The 18,400-nt window shown below is 41.1% G+C and overlaps 1 protein-coding gene across 5 annotated transcripts in view; it reads right to left on the reverse strand.

Annotated features, from left to right (window-relative positions):
* Positions 1-12,343: 12,343 nt before the first annotated feature.
* Positions 12,344-18,400, reverse strand: part of STX7 (syntaxin 7) — a 36,088-nt gene continuing 30,031 nt past the window's right edge. For all 5 annotated transcript variants that reach the window (XM_054820002.1, XM_054819999.1, XM_054820000.1 and 2 more), the window contains 3 exons: positions 17,467-17,539; positions 16,427-16,509; positions 12,344-13,772 (listed from right to left, as the gene is read on the reverse strand). In XM_054820002.1, coding sequence (XP_054675977.1) covers positions 13,680-13,772; positions 16,427-16,509; positions 17,467-17,539 — 249 coding nt within the window. In that variant the 3' untranslated portion in view covers positions 12,344-13,679. The remainder of the gene's footprint in view (positions 13,773-16,426; positions 16,510-17,466; positions 17,540-18,400) is intronic.

Raw genomic sequence — 18,400 nt, forward strand, 5'->3', positions numbered from 1 at the left:
GGCTCCGCACGGATGGTTTATGACCATATGAGAATGTCATATCTGGTAAAATATTCTCCCATGCTCAGGTAGGTCATTTAAGAGTTACTTTAATAGAATAATTTATAACTTTGTATTGTTACTCTTTTATAATACAGCTATGTTAAGGATACAATGTCATCAGTACGTATTATTTTATGAATCACTGACGTTTTTTCAAAGACATTATGCAAGTGTTCCAGAAGAAACAATAAGTACGATGGAGAGATTTCTAGACTTTTTGAGAAAGTTTAAGTCCAGACCACAGCAGATCGCAGACATTTCTTCGAAACATCAGGAGAGAGCAGCTGCCAGCTGTTCCCATATGAGCACTACTGTAGAGATTTGCAGCTGCGTAACAGTCATAGGCACAAACATTTTCAAATTAGGGTTCGCTTCACCAAAGCTGGAGTCTTCCAAACAAAACTAAACAAATCATTGCTTGGAGCACACAATGCCAATCCAAAGCATGAATGCATGTTATTTCAATTTTTGGCGATGGCAGGTTTGTTAATATACCCACGAGACTGAAGCCCGAAACCCATACTTATATAAGCAACCTTTCTACATGTGACTGTACCAGCTGAGCTCAATCGCCACGGACTATTTGCAGGGACTCCTGGGTGGAGCTGTATTTAACGCTTTCTGCTGGTGATACGAATTTGGGCCCTTGTTTGCTTTATGATCCCTCAGCTGACTCCAGGCATGCTAAGCTGCGTGGGTGGGAGGGGAGAACAATGATCGTGCAGAAGCAACTGCCTATTTGCTGGCTTTTGTTTTAAGTGAGGCTTTAATTCCTTTTGTATTAGTCACAAGTCATGATATTAGCAAAATACACAGATAATCCCATTTTGACAAAACATTGCTGAGCTGCGGGAAAAAGAAACTACCTCTTCCCATTACCGAGCTTGCTTTGAACTTCCAGGAGCTGCAGTTCTTTAATATGAGAAGCTGACAAATTAAAAAAAAAAAAATCTTAAATATTTATTTTATTTTAGAAAAAACATTTACTTTTAAATACGAGGATCAAGATTGATTCCTGGATTTACTTCAGGCCAAGTCGGGTGGTCACGTCATGGTTGGGGTGGAGGAAAGCAGGGAAGAGGTTGCACAAGAAGACAGTGAGCTCCCCCCCCCGCCCAACTCTTACTCTCCTACAGAAGCGCCAAAGCAGGGGCTGTCCTTTCCCCACTCCCAAAGAGAAAAGGTTTCTATGAGAAAAAAGCATAAAGACAGGAAAACAGCTCTGAGCTCCATTCCTGCAGGCTCGGGGGTTAGAGCTGGCCAGTCTACGAGCTGTAAACCAACAGGAGTGCTCCTTTTGCAAAGCCAGCGGCTCCGGGGGTGCACTGGGGGTCGGGCAAGACAAACTTCCGCAGCAATTGCACAAGCAAACTATTAACAGTGGAAATGTAAGAGCAGTGGCTTTTGTGCAATCTCGATATGGGAATATGTGTGTACAAAACAATCGTCTCAATCCTCCCTCCCAACGGAGGTTAGAGGCATCCCCAAACTGCATCTTTTCAAAGGATTGTTTTTTGCCTTAAATGCCCCACTCTGGTGCAGAGATTTCAAGCAGCTGACTTGAGTGATGCTGTGTGATGATGTGGCTTGTGAAGCACCTTGCAAACAGAATGTTCCTCCACAGTCCATGATTTCTTTATCATATTGCAGTTTGAAGACAAGTGATGTTTTCATACACTACTCTAGCTGAGCAGGAAAAGAAGGGTTTTTTTTTTTTCACTTTTCCTTCTTCCAATAAGAGAAAAACCTCCCTACTGAGATCAACTGGATACAGAAATTGCTCAGCAGGGAAAACTACAGGGAGTTACAATCCCTGCTGGGAGGGGCAATTCCATTAGAGAGGATCTCCATTTCTCCTTTGGGAAGGGATGTAAGATAAATTAAGACAGGCCACTGAGACAGCAGTGTTGGGAAGTTGCTCTGGGCACAGAGAAGCTCTGCTTCTTCAGGCACCAGTCCCAGTGGCTCTGCCCAGGGACCTCGCACTTCCACCGCTGCTTCGCAGACTTCCCATCTCTGAAGCTAAGCCCTTTAAAGACACAAATTCCCAACGCTGCGTCTTCCTTTCCTGGCCAACGCACTACTAGCACTTCTCAGCAATACTTACCAACAGCGTTTGCTTTCTGATGGCCCCTTGCCCTGTTAGTGTTTTACAGATCTGCTTTAAAATACCAATACTGCTATTGCCAGCAGACAATGAATTGTTCTGGCAGCATAACACTCTGGAGCTCACGTATCTGGGCCCGTATAGTTCTGCTTTTGAAGCAGAGCTCCTCGAGGAAGCAGGAATTCAGTGTTCTCCCCCAAACTCTCGGTGGAAGCTGGAGACGGTGGTCACAGCACAAAACCATCTGTGGTCACGACCTCAGAAGACTCATGTGATACTAATGCTGTTGTCGACCACTTCTTTCCAACCTAGTTGCACAATGTGTCATTTTCAGTAAGTAGTGGCATTTCATGGACTTTAAATCATAATGTCTTTTTTGTTTAGCTTCATTCATCTCTCTCTATTCCTACAAGCCTGACATTGCAACAGCCAAACTCTCAGTTTTCCATTAAATAGATGGTCTACGAGTAATGAACTTTGGTTTGTTGGTGCTGTACTATCATTTCACACTGCTAAGTATAGACCAGAGTCTGACTCCTCAGCATTTTTCAGGAGCTTCTCTGTTATTTTAACACCATACTCTTGTTATCCCTGGTAAGATAAGAGGTTACAGTCCAAACCTAAACTTCCCTGCAAATTGCTAGTTTACGTGCTCGCAGCCTCTTGTCAGAGATTTCTCTGTGAAGTACCTCTCTGCTAGTTCAAGAGACATCCACAGTCACCTGTTTATTCTTCTAGCAAATCTTCATCTGGACTAATGATCTCAAAACACCCTCAAGGGTTTTCCAGACGGCATCTGCAGATCTTGGGCTGCAGATCCTGGACCTTTTTTCTCCTCTGTATCACCAAACTGCATTCTTACAGCTGGTGGAAAAATGTTATTAATAGGGTGACTGGCGTGCAGGTTGTCCAGATTGCTCTGACCCTCTTTGAAGGAAAAGGCAGCCTAGGTAGGAATGCCACAGCATCTCAGGCTTCAGGCTCTACCACTGGGCTGCTGCCTGAGTTTCAAGCATCCAGTTGGGGTTTGTTGGTTTGGTTTGTTGGGTTTGCTTTTTTTTTTAAATAAATGATTTCCCCATCACTACCTCGGAAGCAGCATGGTTCTGAGGTGCAGTTGTCACCTACTTCTTGGTGTCTGAGATGACACCCACGCACCAGCCCAGACTAGCCCCAGTCTTGTGCCTTCCTGTTAAGTCTACTTCATCCCCTTGCCCACAGCATCTTTAGAAAGTAAACACTCAAGGTATTTTGGCACCCTTTAAAAGCAAATCAGTACTATTAGCACTGTAATGACTAACAGTCATTAAGCACTACTCAGCACAGTGGGAAGTATTCTGTAATGCATATCCATGGAAAATTTTACAACCCTGGGTAAGCAGAAAAAACAAAACAACAAACAGCTTCTAAAAAGAGGTCGAGTTGGAGGCTGGGTTAAACCATGTTAAATTTGCATTGTCCTTTCTCATTTCGATTTACAAACCCCATATGTTTTGTTCTTTAGCACTCAGGAATTTTTGATCAGACAAAGGGTTTCCTGATAAAGCATTTGATAATGTTCTACTTTTTGCTTTCCTTAAATGCTTGTGGGTTGATTTTGTTAAGGGCCTCATAAAAAGATCCTCTGTGTATCTGCGTGGCAAAGCCTACCCAGGAAAGACTGAGGACCAAGCTGAGGAAACTCCTCCCTTCTCCCTTTAGGAACGACTACTGAAGGCGAGCCCAAATTTGGGGCTCCAAAAAAAAAAAAAAGGTTTAGTTGCCAGATGAAAATATTCAAGGTGTCCTTGGCATCAAAGAGCAGCATGTCAGATAAGCATAAGATTTTACTACATCTTCAGTACCTGCCATGGTATTTTGAACACACCTTTCAAAAAAAATCAGTCTTGATCAGTCTTGGCCTTGTGTTCCTTTGGGGATCAGAGTTCCTGCATCCAAGCGGACAGCACAGCTTCAGGGTTCTTGCTAGAAACATCCCAACAGAAAATCAAAGGAGTATTGCAGATATAATTTTGGTGCAGAGGAATCGCAGTGAAAAGCACAAATGAACAAACATGCATTGGGAATAGCTCATTTCATTCACCAGCACCTTCCCGATAGAACAGCAGAGATGAGGAGGCACAAAAGTAATTAAGAACCAAAAGTAATTAAAATACCAACACTCTTGGACCCTGTGCAACCTTAAGGATGCTGTCAAAGCAAATATATTTCTGTCTTCCTGAAATTTTGAATATGATTTAATAAAATATCTGACTTGCTCAGTGTCTAAGTTTTTGAGACTGGTATATATTTTGTCTTATAACAACTCATGTGTAGCTAAGCTGAATTATGCCTGTTGAGCTCAATTTCTTGATATTACTGATGGCATTACGTTGGTCTTCTTAATCCTTTTACAAGCCTTCCTCTGCTCAAGTCCTCCTTATGTTGTTTTTTTTTCTCTGCACTCACCCCTCCCAGAAAACAAGAACATAACTGGGAAGTCAAGAAAAATTCAGGGATCTGAGCTCTTCCCTATACTCATAACAAAAATGACTCCACCGGACTACTGAATCCTCAGGACAGAAATGAAACATAACATGCAGAAAAGCTCCTGGTTTTTTCCCTCCCAAAGCTGTCAAACAACAGCAGCAAAGATGGTTTTTCTGGCTGTAGAGTAGGCCAGCTTTAGAAGGCTATTCATAGAAGAGCAATTTCCAAAATTTGAGTCATCTGTACTGGGTGTCAGTCAGGCACCATTTATTGCCCAGGACAATGTTGCATAGTGTTATTCAGTACAACCCTCCACAGTCATGTCCAGTTTCTCAGACCTACAGTTGTTCTGTTTGTTTCTGCCCTTCTCTATAGCACAAGCTATAGAAAGATCCTTTTCTGTCTCCCCTACCTCATCCTCTCCCCTCAAATATTTTTCTTACTTTCATTTAGTCTTGTGGTCTTTATGTAATATTTCTGGGTTTTCAGAGCTCTTCTAGTCTATGTGCATGGTTTACAAAATATCCCTTTAGCCTTTTTATGCAGAGCTGTGTTTGCAAAAGGATGATTCACAAACCTCATACTTTTTTTTTTTTTTAATAATTTCTACTGAAAATCCAGAGGAGTTGCAGTTTAGCTAGAGAGTTTATGGATATCCTATGTCTGGAGGAAAAGAGAAACTTGAGGTCAAACTTCCACTGTCCTGACAATGTTCAGAAACAAATCTGAGGGGGAGGGGGTGTGCGCGCAGACGAGATGACAGGAGGGTTGACTTGCAAGGAAACGCTTGGATCACTGGGCACTTGCCTGTTTTCAAGTGCAGTTCCATCATAAAATTAGAACTGTAGGGATTTAAAAAAAAAAAAAAATCTCACTCCAGTGTCTGCCAGAAGAAACAAACTGAATTTTCCTCTCCACTGGGAAGAGCTACACTGAGATCAAGGCTACAACTGGTTGAGAAGTTCATGGAAGTTGCTGAACTGATGATGTCAAATTGCTCCATCACTGAATGCCTTTGACATGGAGTGAATAAAATGTTTGTTCCCAGCCTAGAACTACTGGCTTGCATAGCAATCATGTAGCCAACCTAAATGACCTTATTTGCAGAAAGAAAGTCGGCACAAGGGGGTAGGCAGAACCTTAAAGCAGAGCTGGTTCTGCCCGCATGGGCTGCCAGGCGGAGGCTGGAGCAGGGGAAAAGCTGCCAGTAGGAAAGGCAAGACCAGGATAAATTGTGCAAAGTGTTGCTTTTAAAAACATTGCCTCCTGTCTGGGTGAGCTGGCGTGGGGAGCATAGGGAAGATGCTGAAGGAGGCGAGTCCGAGTCCTGGAGAGGGATCTCCGTTTGCTCCAAGGGCGGCAAAGCCCGAGAGGTAGATTGTAGCACTGCTTGCCTTCTCTGTGCTGGTGCGTGCACCTCCCACGCTCTGCTTCTGAATCAGATACAACCCCCCTCGCGAGAAACAGCGTTGGCTTCTCCTGTTAAGCTTCTGCACGGAGAAAGCGTAAGCGGTGCTTCGCAGAGACGGTTTCAAAGGGACGAGGATGCTGCGTGGTTAAGCAGAACGACCCAGCAGCAGCTGAGAGGGACTCAGGCCTTACCGCCAGTCACTTCTGCCCCAGACAAAGGTTCTGCAAACCCTATTGAAACAGCCCATCTTTCCAGGTAGCTGCTCATTTAGTTTAGCGTAATGAGCAACCAAGAAAATATCTTACACATCTTACAGAATCATACTGATATTTTTCCTGAATAAAACCCAAATAGCATATAATCCACTACCCGTGGTTTATACAGCACTGAAAGCAAAATTGTATATTTTAAAATGTATTTTAGACTCCAAATATTTTTAACAAAAGCCATACTCCTTAAAACAGATTAGGAGAATGTGATTTCTACCCTTCATCCAGATACCAAAATTGTGAAAGAAACTTCAACAAAAGGCATAACACAGAAATTCTTCACTCATCTCAAGGCACCGCAGCGTTTCACAGGAGCCAGTTCAACACCTATCTGCAAAGCAACTATTAAGAGATACCCAAGTGTCTCCAATAATCCAGCTGCATTTTCTCACTCTAATTTCAGATTCTTCAGGTGTTCAAACACCTGACTCTACTCCTCTTTGTAACCAGACGAGCTTAAATAACCACCACATCCTGCCCTGGCATGTGGTGGCTGACCAGGCTGCAGAAGAGACTTTTCCCCACCTCTGAAACTTGGGTATGAGAGGGAGGGAGAGAGAGGCACACATCTTTTTCTCTTCCAACAGATGGTATTTTAAGAGTATTTCATCCTTTAAATGAAAAACCTGCTTTTGCCTTAAGACTTAAAAATTGATGATGCCCTGTGCTTTTGTCTGGCTGCTCGGGTGCCAGACTGCCCTCTTCCAGGGACACCACTGTGGGTCCGCAGTGGAAGTATGGTAGCGGCTCATTGCTGCAGAGACACCCCCTCTCCCCACAGAGCTTCAAGGATTGCAATTCCCTGCTTGGGAATTTACAGACTTGTTTATAAACTAACAGAAACAATGCAGATCAGTGACACATGCTCTAGATTCCTTCTTCATTCATTATTTTAAATAATGATTTGCTGAAGACATCAAAACCAAGGCTGACATAGGATAAGAAAGCTTTGACTTGTTTTGTCATCTTAGAAAGACAGTTTAAATCTACTTTTTAATAAGCATTTCTAATCCCCCAAGCTTCTTCAGCCTAATTCTCCCTGACAACACAGTGGCTAGTCTCCAAAATTATATTTATTCTTTATCTGGTTGAAGAAGAGCTGTCTCAGGGAATGGCATATCAGACAATGAGGATTCTCATTATTTCAGTGATGCTCTGCGGCAGAGAAGTTCTTGAAGAGCATGAGATATGAAGGTCTAATTCTTCCCTTGTGCTGGGCTCTGGGAAACCCAATTTTTTTTTTTTTTTTGGGGGGGGGGTTCAGTTCCCTCTGCAGACAGCACATCCAGACGTATGCAAGGGTGGGTGGGAGGGAGCAAACACGGCGCAGATGGTAGGGAATATATTTATCTACCCGCAAGTTTCTGGCTGATGTTCTCCCTTAGAGCAGGAAAGATCCTCTCCTTGCCCCTGCTTACCTCCTTTAGGTGAAGGTCCATGCAGTGGGCAAGGCTCGGGAGCAGCTGAAGCTGTCGCTGAGGAACTTGCTGTTGGTCGGGAACGCAGTGAGTCCTGCCTCCTAAGCTGCAAGCGCGGCAGTTGCAGCAATCGCTACGGCAGCCTCTCCTCTTTCAAGTAAAGGTGGGAAGGTACATTGTCACTTATACTGCCTGCACTATGCAGTTCACCTGCTCCTTCCCACCATTATTACCACTTCAGACTTCACTTTGCACTGCCAAAGACCAAACATTTTCTGCTTAAATAAAGGAAAAACTTGATCATAATTTGGATCATGATAAATCTTGAAAAACTTGGTCGGGGGTGGGGTAGGCATGAACAATGCTGTTAGCAACCTCCAGTTTCTTTATTTTTAATTTTTAGGTTTTTTACTCACTTTTTGCAAGACATATTTTACAACATGTGACATTAATAAAAACAAAGCCGCAATCTGTTTAATTTTCTTGTGCAAATGTCACCGAAATTCGGTAATAAAAGAAAACTCCTTAACACCAATTTAGCATGAAGAAGCAGGCATTTCCTTTTATTGCAGCGCTGGGTGTCAGGAGGATAGTTCCTCTAATCAGGCACACCTAACGCTGGTTCTCTGTCATATTTATACACAAATGTGACAAAGATTACAAAGTGGTGCACTCCCCGTTACAATAGTTGGTTCATATTTCTTCGCCTAGTATGCAAACTAGAATGCATGCTCAGTTCCTTTCTCCGCCTCTGTCTTTGGAGTAGGTGGTATAATTTGGGTAGGGGGCTTATGGGTGGGTGGTCATGGAGACGCTGGCCCAAATTACCTTTCCCCTAGTTTCTCAATACTTTGGTGTTGGTAATTGTTCGCTATACGCCTCAGGAAGATAAGGATGCTGCTGGAGGCAATTAGTGTCCTCCCTTTCTGAAAAGTACGTATGTAAGGGCCTTGAGGTGTCTTGTAGCTCCTCCTTTTTATCATGATGTGTAACAGGTGCTCATTCTAAGAATCGTTAGCCTTCTACCTAAAGTAACAATGAATAGTTTCTTATCACATATATGTAGGCCTTTGTTACAGGCCTGTCTTTTTTGCTACACAAACAAGCCTTGTAATCTAGGTTTTGGGTTTTTTTTTGATAAATCAGAAAAATCTATTTTATCAGCAGTAGCAGAAAAGTGCTGTGTTGTGGACTGAGGCATGGCTGTTAATGAGCAGACACTTACAGTTTTTCTTCTTCAGAATATTCTTGCAAATATCAACAAATGTGATGCATTCCCTTAGCCGAGTACCTTTCTTGTATTTGGAATAGGAGCAAAAAGAATCACTGCAGCTGTGTTCAAGCCTAGACATTCAAAATAGCCAACGGGAAAAGCAGGGAATCAGTTGTATAAATAGCAAATTACAACATCGTTTGGTTCTCTCATGATGTTCTACTTGAGGGAATGCGGCATGCCTTTCGAAAATGAACATTTTGTTACTTTTTCTGATTATTTCTGGGTTTTGTAGAGTTCCTCGCTGTTGTGCAAACACTTGGCTTCCTTCCTTTATCATTGAATACATTCAGGACACACAAAGAATTAAATGAATGCCTTGTTATCTGCATTTTTAAGCTACAGAAGCTTCTGCAGCTTCAAAGGCACCATCGGACACACGTAAAGAACAAAGATGTCTGAAAGCTGATTGCTTTCAGATAGTTATTCTTTCAACAGCATGTTGCAGTAGCATCTAGAATGGCTCTGCAGGTGGGCACCTCATCAGAGAATAATCACTCCTCACTCCACAACAGCTTTGGGTGAGAGATTTGGACTTAATTGCAAACTGAAAAGGAAAGCTGCATGCTATGCACTTAAGCACCACTTTGCACGGTAGGTATCATAAGAAACAGCAAGCCATCAAATGTTGATGTAGAGCAGCAAGGAGATCCCTGCTCTTTCCTCTCTCACTGACCTTCTGCTCCTGAAAGCATAAAATAGGTTCAACCAGAACTGAACAGAAGCAAAGCAAATCATCTCTTCAAATATGATACCCAGCAGCACAAATGGTCCTTGAAACATCCCAAAACAGTGATCAACTACAAGAGGATTTGATCTTTCAAACTATCCTAACAGATTATGTCATTACCTCCCTCCTCCCACCTTTTGATCCCTTGTTCCCAAGATTAAAATTTTTTTCACGGTTTCAAACTACTTTTGATGCCCAAAATCTAGCTCATACCTCTGACATTAATGCACTGTGTGCATTCTGCCGACTAAACGCACTGTGTGTGTGGGTAACTTAAGAAGGCTCTTAGGTATGAAGTTAGTTTGGCAATATTGTATACCCTGCTTATTATCAAGAACAATTTCCAAGGGGGGAGGTGCAGGGAGGGAAATAAAAAAAAAAAAAGCCTTTAAAAATCTGTCTGACCCTGTGATTTTCAGCTCTTTAAAAAAGCAAGAGAGAACAGAAAAGCACCCCTGGTGTGTGGCAAAGATAACTACAAAGGAACTATTCTTCCCAGGTTCCTTCAGTAAAATGAAGGGTGCTTTGATTGCATTTTTTGGCCTTGCTAATCTGACAGATATTGATGGATAATTTGGAACAGCCAAAATCTTTGTTCTAAAAACATTCACTCATACACGTTACATCCAGATGTTTTACTGGGTTCTTAATAGATATCAACTCTTTCTTTAAATACTCGGAAATTGCATTTTATACAGCAAAGTGTGCATGTATGCAGAGGAGAGAAAATACAGGAGAGGAGCTCCATTAAGAGCAGCTTAAAAAGGAGGATTTATGCCCCCCAACATGGACACTCTAAATAGAAAAAAGCCCAACACTTTGTTTCTGCCTAATCAAGTTTGAAAATTAATAGCACCAAGATTCTTAATGAGCAATTAGGGCCTTGCAGGCTGCTCTCTCCAACAGACACAGGAGTCGGTGTGTAAACACTCCAGTGCCGATTTCCCCACCACCCCCTGCCCCACGGCTGGGTCAGCAGCCGCAGCTGCCCAGCCCGCTGGAACCAGCCAGCCCCCAGCAGAGACATCCCCATGGCTTCTGACAGCTGGCCCTTCTCTCTCCCAGAGGTAAAGGGCTCCGGTGTCCCCCCTCCCCGGGATTCAACAAAGGAAGAAATCTTGCATCTGAGAGGACATTGGGGAGGGATCCCCACCCCATAAGCAGTTTTTATGAGTAGGAGATCACGGATGAAAGCAAGCAACGCATGCAGCGTGGCACTCAGCAGCGCTCCTCCCTGACAGTGCCTGAACCACTACCACCTGGGAGCAGTTCAACAGATAAGGTGCACGAGTAAAAACAAAGAGCCGACTGCATGTGGGAAATAAAGACATGCAAGAACAAGAACAGAGGTAGCAAGTAGCAGCACAGGTTTGGGAAATGCGATGCTGTGCAACTCACAGAATTTCTAAGTCACTTGAAATTGTTGCCCCAGCTTGATTCTCACCAGCTCCTGGTAGATGAACCTTTATATACTGGCTATTCTGCCTTACAGTCGCTGCTGGATAACCTCAATAATGAAAGTAGTCATTCCTTCATAAGGCAATCAGTAAATATACGATTTCATCCCAAGATGAAACTTGATAAGCCTTTTAGCAGAGAACCCTCCTAGCAGAAAAGCAGACAAATTGCAATGTATACGAAATGTGACAAGTATTACGCATAGACCGAATTTCTGATCTGCCAGGAGTCAGACCTGAAGATCTGCTGCTGAAGTGCTGCTTTTCCTTCCCCAGCACATCAGTGGAATCACTCAGTCACTGACAGAAGTAGGTATGAGGTATTGCAATAAAGAAAATGATCTCCTGGGCAAGTAGGATCAGGCCATTTCTCTGTGCCTGTTTGCAATAGTGTAAAGAGTTTGTTAACCATTAAGATCAGGAAACTTCCGAAGTCATTTTTAGACAGTTCACTGGTGAGAAAGCAACTCAGCCAAAATGCTGACTGCTGCTCTAGTTTAGACTAGTGTAGTCTGGAAACAAAAAAAGGCATTGGCATTACTAGTGCCAGCCCTACCATGGCTGGTAAGGGCCGAAAGCACGTCCGATGGTTATTTAACAAGTAAGGGTAACGGAGTCCCCACCTCACTCACAGCACAAAGGCAGCCACGGGAGCACAGTAGCTGGGATCGCAACATGAGAGTCAATACTGCAACTTACATGAAAATTAAATTCCGCTTTCAATCTCAGAAATATTTTCCACGTTACATAGAACGTAATCACGCAGTTTCACAGGACTTTTCCCTCCATTGCTTTTGAGAATCCAAACACGGCAACACAAGCCTCCTTACCTGCACCGTGGATTCCCATCCCTTAAAATCTTCATGCTATGCTGAAGCAAAGCAAGTAACAGCCCACCCTCAGCACCCACTGTCAGCAGTCACGCAGAGCAAAGCAGCCTTTCCTCCTGGGACTAGGCTCACACGGGTGGGAATGCCAAATCCAGGAGCATTTTCATTAATGATGAGAAGTGCAGCACAGGAACACAGGCCCTCTGGGCTGATTAGCCAGCAGAGCTGAAGTTCTCTGGAGTTGTTCAGAAAAGTTTCAATCACGTACATAAAGGCAAAGACAACAGCTGCACTTGTAAAGACAGATTCTGAAAAAAAAAAAAGTAACTACTAATCATACTCTTTAAAAGACCTTTATTTTGGTTGCACGGTTACAATTCTTAAGTCCATGTATGCTTACAGTTAGATTGTTCCCAAATAACATTTCTTAGCTCACCATGTAAACAGTGCATTCTCTATCAGTCTAGTCCACAAGAACTTTATAAAATACAGATTATCGACTTTTTCATCTGTACACTTTTCAGATTAGTTCATCAAGATCAATTAAAAAGGCAAATAGATTAATTGGCAAAAAAGTGTTGTTACATTTTTAATACATTAGTACAAAATGGCACAAAAGGAAAAAGGTCATTTTAAAGGCTGTAAGCATCAAACATCTTAAACAGTTTGAATCAGTTCAACCGATTTCAACTTAATTTCAAATACCACTGTTGAACTTGGAATTGAACTTGTAATCTGCTTTTCTTCAGCTGTAAGAAAGACCTCACGTACAACTTTGGAGCTGTTCATGGAAACCGAATCACAGCAGTTTCAGAACAGTGATATTCAAGTGCAGTTAAGAAGTTGGGAATTTCTATTCTTCCCAGCAAATCTAAGAACTCACAGACTAGAGCTTAATTTCATCTAGCTAAGCTCATTGATGCACACTTCGGATGCAGAGATACCAAACGTGTGCACATAAAACACCATATTTCTTAATGCAAGAACTGAAACAAAAAATCCACATCATTACATCATCCACCCTACCCACCTTTTCAGGAGGCTTCCAGGCATAACCATACTCAACCCCAGATACAGAGATATATGAAGCATCTAAAAGATTTCAGGCAAACTGAAGGCTTAATTCAAAGGCTTCAGTTATAAAAGAGAGATCACACCAACTTCAGCAACCTACATTTTATTTCTGAACCACCCATATCAAATGGGCAGGTGAGTGGGATGGAAGGGAAAGAGACAGAAACACATTTCTAACTTAAAAATAAATTCTGAGATGTGAATTTGTTGCCACAAGCAACAATTCAGGAGTTTGTTCTGGCAGCAACATTTAGCAATATCTCAAAAGATAATTATCCACTCCTTCAAAACAAATTATCAGGATTTTGATTAGCCCCCCCTAAACCTTAACAGGTTTTTATGTTTAAGTTAACGGAACAGTTTATGATGCTGACTGGTTTTTTTTCTGGTAAGACAGTGGTCACATCCAAGAGGGCAGGCAGTTATACTTACGGTAGTACTGAGAATGTTACTTCCCAGGTTAAAACAAAAAGTCTTATAAAAAAATAAGTGTGATGAAGTACAGAACCATTATTTTACTCAGCTTCACAATAAGCAAACCAGGACTAGGAATTTCCTTTCATAATTTAAATACCAATTGCAACGTTTTCTCCAGAGGCTTATTTTACAGATAACCATATGATGATTCCAAGAAGCAATACACCAACAGCAAGTACAATAACGAGGATGCACATCTTCTTTCGGGACTTTTGCTGCCAATAGAGGAAAAAAACCCAAGTTGATTGGAAACTGCACCACCACATCAGAAGACTACTCAAATCAAATGCTTTTATGGTCCTACTGCTTGTGCAATCTAAGTAATTGTGTCCTTGCTAACAGCAAGTTATATAAAGTTGTTCAAAGCAAAAAAAAAAAAAAAAAAAAGAGCTAATTTATCCATGACTTACTTTTATGGTTGTATTATTCAACAGAATTATTTCAGTGGTATTTTCTGGCATACATAACAAACTAATGAAAGAGAATACAGTAATGTAATGAATGTAGAACACTAGGGGAAAGAAAATGTGAAAGAGCAAGTGAACATGTACAAAGGAAAATGGACAATCAATCTGCACAGTAGAGGAGGCAGAAATGGTCTGCTGGAAAAAAATATTTAAAGAGTATTAATGTATATAGAGAAGGTGACAAAGGACTGCAATTTTAGACTTCTGGAAGATTTACTTTGCATCTATTCACAGAGTTATTTTAAAGTTGGTTTTGATAAGTTTCTTAGGTACAACTTGCTCTTAAACAAAAAAAATAAAGAAAAAAAGAAAAAAAAAGAGACCTGACTAGAGACCCAGTTCTATAGATGTCCCTAGAATAAAGCATGTGTAATTTATGAGCATGTCCAGAACTTTCACATCTCCCATACAGGTCTGTAACTTGAGATACCAGAACACCCAAGACTAGCAGCCATCTGTCATCCTTTATCTGAAGGATATGGAATCTGAAGGTTTCCTTCACAGCAGGAAAGGAAATTACCAGTGGGTTTCACAGGCTTTTGCTGATAGCCAAGGGATAATAACACTCAAATCTTGGGATTCTAGGCCACAGCTCCAGAAGAAAAGCCAGGCTTTGCTCTATTTGGCAGAGGTTCTTCTGCCTGGGTGTTTTTGTTTTTTCTCCCCTGCAGAACTACATCTGTGTCAGTTCTTCACTGGAGCTGCCAGTTCTCTGCACAGTACCACCCAGACTACCAGGTTTCTTAAATATTCTCTTCTAGTTTTTACTATCTCACTGGCACTTCTCCCGTCATCAGACTAAGATTTCTTCATTTCATCATGTTACTTGCTAGAACTCAATCCATTTGCTAGAGTACCTTCCTTCTTTTAAAAATCTGTGGCCAATTCTCTCCTTATACTCCCAGTCTCTTCCGTTTTCACCCTGGAGACCACCTCTTGCCAACACTGCATTGAAGTCAAACATTTTCCCTGTAACAGTACTTAAGCAAGGTAGTGGACTGAAGACACGGAGATCTTATTTCCTCATAACTCTTGACCATCATTTCTACAAGTGCTGAAGCAGCAGTGGTAAAGGGGGAAAGAAGGGAGAGGAGCCTGGCTTTGCCCAAACAGCTCTGCTGTGCGAATGCACTCCACAGGGTAGATGAGTGGTGCAAACCTCATCTAACTACAGACAGGACTTGTGAGGGTACCAACCATGTGCAGCCTCGTCCGGCCAGCATGTGGGGGGGTCAGGGCATACAGATATAACAGCTGCCAAAATTAAAATAAGTCTGCTGAAAGTGGAAATGATTTTTCAGTGTCTTGGAACAAGGATGAGTTCTCAAGCAAAGGAAAGTTCAAATCTGAAGCAAACTGCACAATCCTCTCAAACACAGGCCAACTCTGCCAAGTGTTTGGTCTCTGCTGCAAGACCCACTCAACAGAAGCTTGTCAAAAGTCTCTTCTGATCTCAAAGGAAGGCTATTCACATTCATCCTTTCCTCCTCAAGATAAAGTGCAAAGTTTTTCATTTTAAATTTCAACCAGAAAACTAACACCTTCCATTGAAAATTTTGGCTGCTACTACTTTTTTTTTCCTGAACTTTGTCAGTATCAAAATAGGAGCCATCAACCCTACTTAACGTGCCACCTAGAATACAGTTCAAGGATGCATCCACCCTTTTCCCTCTCCCACTTCTGAAATCAGCAGGCAATCCTTCAGACATTTTGTCATTGATTTACTGTCCTGGCTACTACTAACACACATAAGAGGATTAAAAAAAAAAAAAAGTCTAAGGACTGACTCTGCCTTAAGAGGGAAGATTTATTACTAATAGGATTATTTCTAATAAGTTCCAAAAATGTTATAAAGAAGTGGCATTTAAAGGTATTTAAAAGGCTCTTAAAAAAAATTGAGAGTTTGAAATATTTTTAACATCAGGGTAGCAATTAACAGAAGCTGGATATATACAGCTTTAAGAAGATTTTAGACAGCAAAAATTGGTGCCAACTGGCAGCATCTTCAGAAAACTTCCCTGTATATCTTCCCTACTCCTCCAGTGATCTTTAGAGGCTAGCTCTCCATACACAGGAACTTTTTACTTCTTGAGCTGTAAAAGCAGGGGTTTCTTTGTTCGGGGTTTTTTTTTGTGTTTTGTTTTGTTTTTTAAATAAAGGTGTAACTCCAGGTGCTCTGAAACAGCCTGGCTAATTTTACAGAAAACGCAAAGTTTTCAGAGGCTACTGACTTTTGTTGTATTGTGGTCTAGAAATACCATTGCAGTCTAACATAAACGTTTAAATAAGTCTCCAAGCCTTGAGGAAACTCATAAGCAAAATCTGAACTGTGTAAGAAAGTAGAAGTCAGGACTAGTGAGTAAGGCCTGTTATGCACAACTGGCAGTTGGCATTGACGTTACCTGGTAGTTTGCTGCTCTTGACAGCTGTTGGTTTGCTTGCTGCACATGTACATCTGCATTTTCCACATTGGCTTCTATGCTGTCTTTATTTTAAAAGGAAATATTTCAAATTTTGGTTAGTCATAACCCAGCCAAAGGTTTAGAATACTGAAATACACTTGAGAGCATATGTAATAGCTGCCCCCCAACCGCTGGTGTTTTCATCAATACCCAAAGTTTTATACCTTGCATTATGGAAATTTGACCCACCCTATATTTAAGTCTGAGTTAATTTCTGAACCGCCCAGGCAACGAGTGCCTGAATTCATGCCAGTAACAGTTTCCCTGCTTTAGAAGCAGGGCTGAACCTTAGATACCAACCAGGGTAGAAAGTTTCAGTATTTTTTTTTTTTAACCTTTACTTATTCTCCAACTTGCTACTGACTACTCTCTGCTCAGATTAAAAAAGTCTTAAGGCCTATGAAATCAGAGGGAACAGACACACAAAACACCCCAAGAGGCATGACCAGTCGAATATTCTATCATACTGACACAGATTTATTTTCTTCTTCCTGGAAAAACAAGAACATGTTATGGGCTAAGGCGCTAGAAAAAGCCCTGCAAATGTATGCTGGACAGCATGGCTCAGCAGCAGTCTCAGAAAATGTATTTTCCAATCACATTTCATTAAAAGAATAAATCTGTTTGCATGGAGGGTAAAGCAGGAACCTTTGCTGAATCTGCACACTTATATCACTGGTCAATACAGTAAAACTCCCCACATGAACTCCAATTTTATGTACAAACAATTCAAAAAACCACTTTTAAAGACATTTTGTACACACTTAAAACTATATAACATTTTAAACTACATTTTAAACACATTTTCTTAATATATTCCCAGTCTCCTCAGCCAACTACCCATTATTAGGTTGCACATGATTTGCTTTAGCATTGATATTCTCATTACAGGAATTTTTCCAGCAAAAGGAAGTTCTACATTGCTGATCTGCAGAGACATGGAATAAAAAATGTTCACAGAATATTCAAATTGGACTTACCTATCACATCACCTTGTTCATGAATCATCATTCCTAGATCTTTAAAAATTTCATTGATGTCCATAATATCTGCCTGCAAGAAAACAATCATCACATTAATTGACATAACATTCTATCACCTCTGTACATAATCCTTTACATTACAGGATAAAAAAACCTTAATACGTTTATTTGGAAGGCTTTTTTGGTACTACAAGACAGAGTTTGTTATAATAAAACTAACTGAAGATGAGTTTGTGCACAAAGTACACTTCATATCACAAACAGGATCTCTCATTGCTGAGGTTTTGTCTACACATTTGTATCAGTTTAACTGAAGGGAAAGGCTCATGCCAACTTTGCTTAAAAGCTATCCGTTTAAGCCAAATTAATAAAAGCATGTACAGAAAGTATTTTGCATTAGTTTTAGCACACCTATTAAATTAAACACACCCAAATTTAATAAGCAGCACAGTTTACAGAAATTACCTCTATAATATGACCAGGCTATTGCACCTATATTACATTACCCTATTACCGTCTGGTTATGATGAAGTGATAGATGCCAGATTACCACTGTGTATATGGTCTCTTCTTAACTAATGACTGACACGTGTTTAGTTCACTGCATGTTAATATATGGGTGGCAAGAGAGAGGTTATTGAAAAATTTATACATAGAATGGATTTTGCCACATGCATCAGCAAGACTTCCTGACAAACTCCAGTTCCAGCATCTTTCTTGTTGATGGCAGAGATATGGATTCCAGACTGGCTGGAAAAATTAATTTTGTCTTCACAGAAGTCTATTGATGTCAGTATTTCATCACACATGACAATCTGTGTAGTTTACATCTTGTTTTAAAATGTTTTAACTTTTGACAAGCCCTTAATTACAAAAATTTGAAGGAAACAGAGTATATCTGTATTTTCAGAAGTGTTCAAAATGAATGCTT

Source organism: Grus americana, chromosome 3, assembly GCF_028858705.1.
Source record: "Grus americana isolate bGruAme1 chromosome 3, bGruAme1.mat, whole genome shotgun sequence".
Taxonomy (NCBI): domain Eukaryota; kingdom Metazoa; phylum Chordata; class Aves; order Gruiformes; family Gruidae; genus Grus; species Grus americana.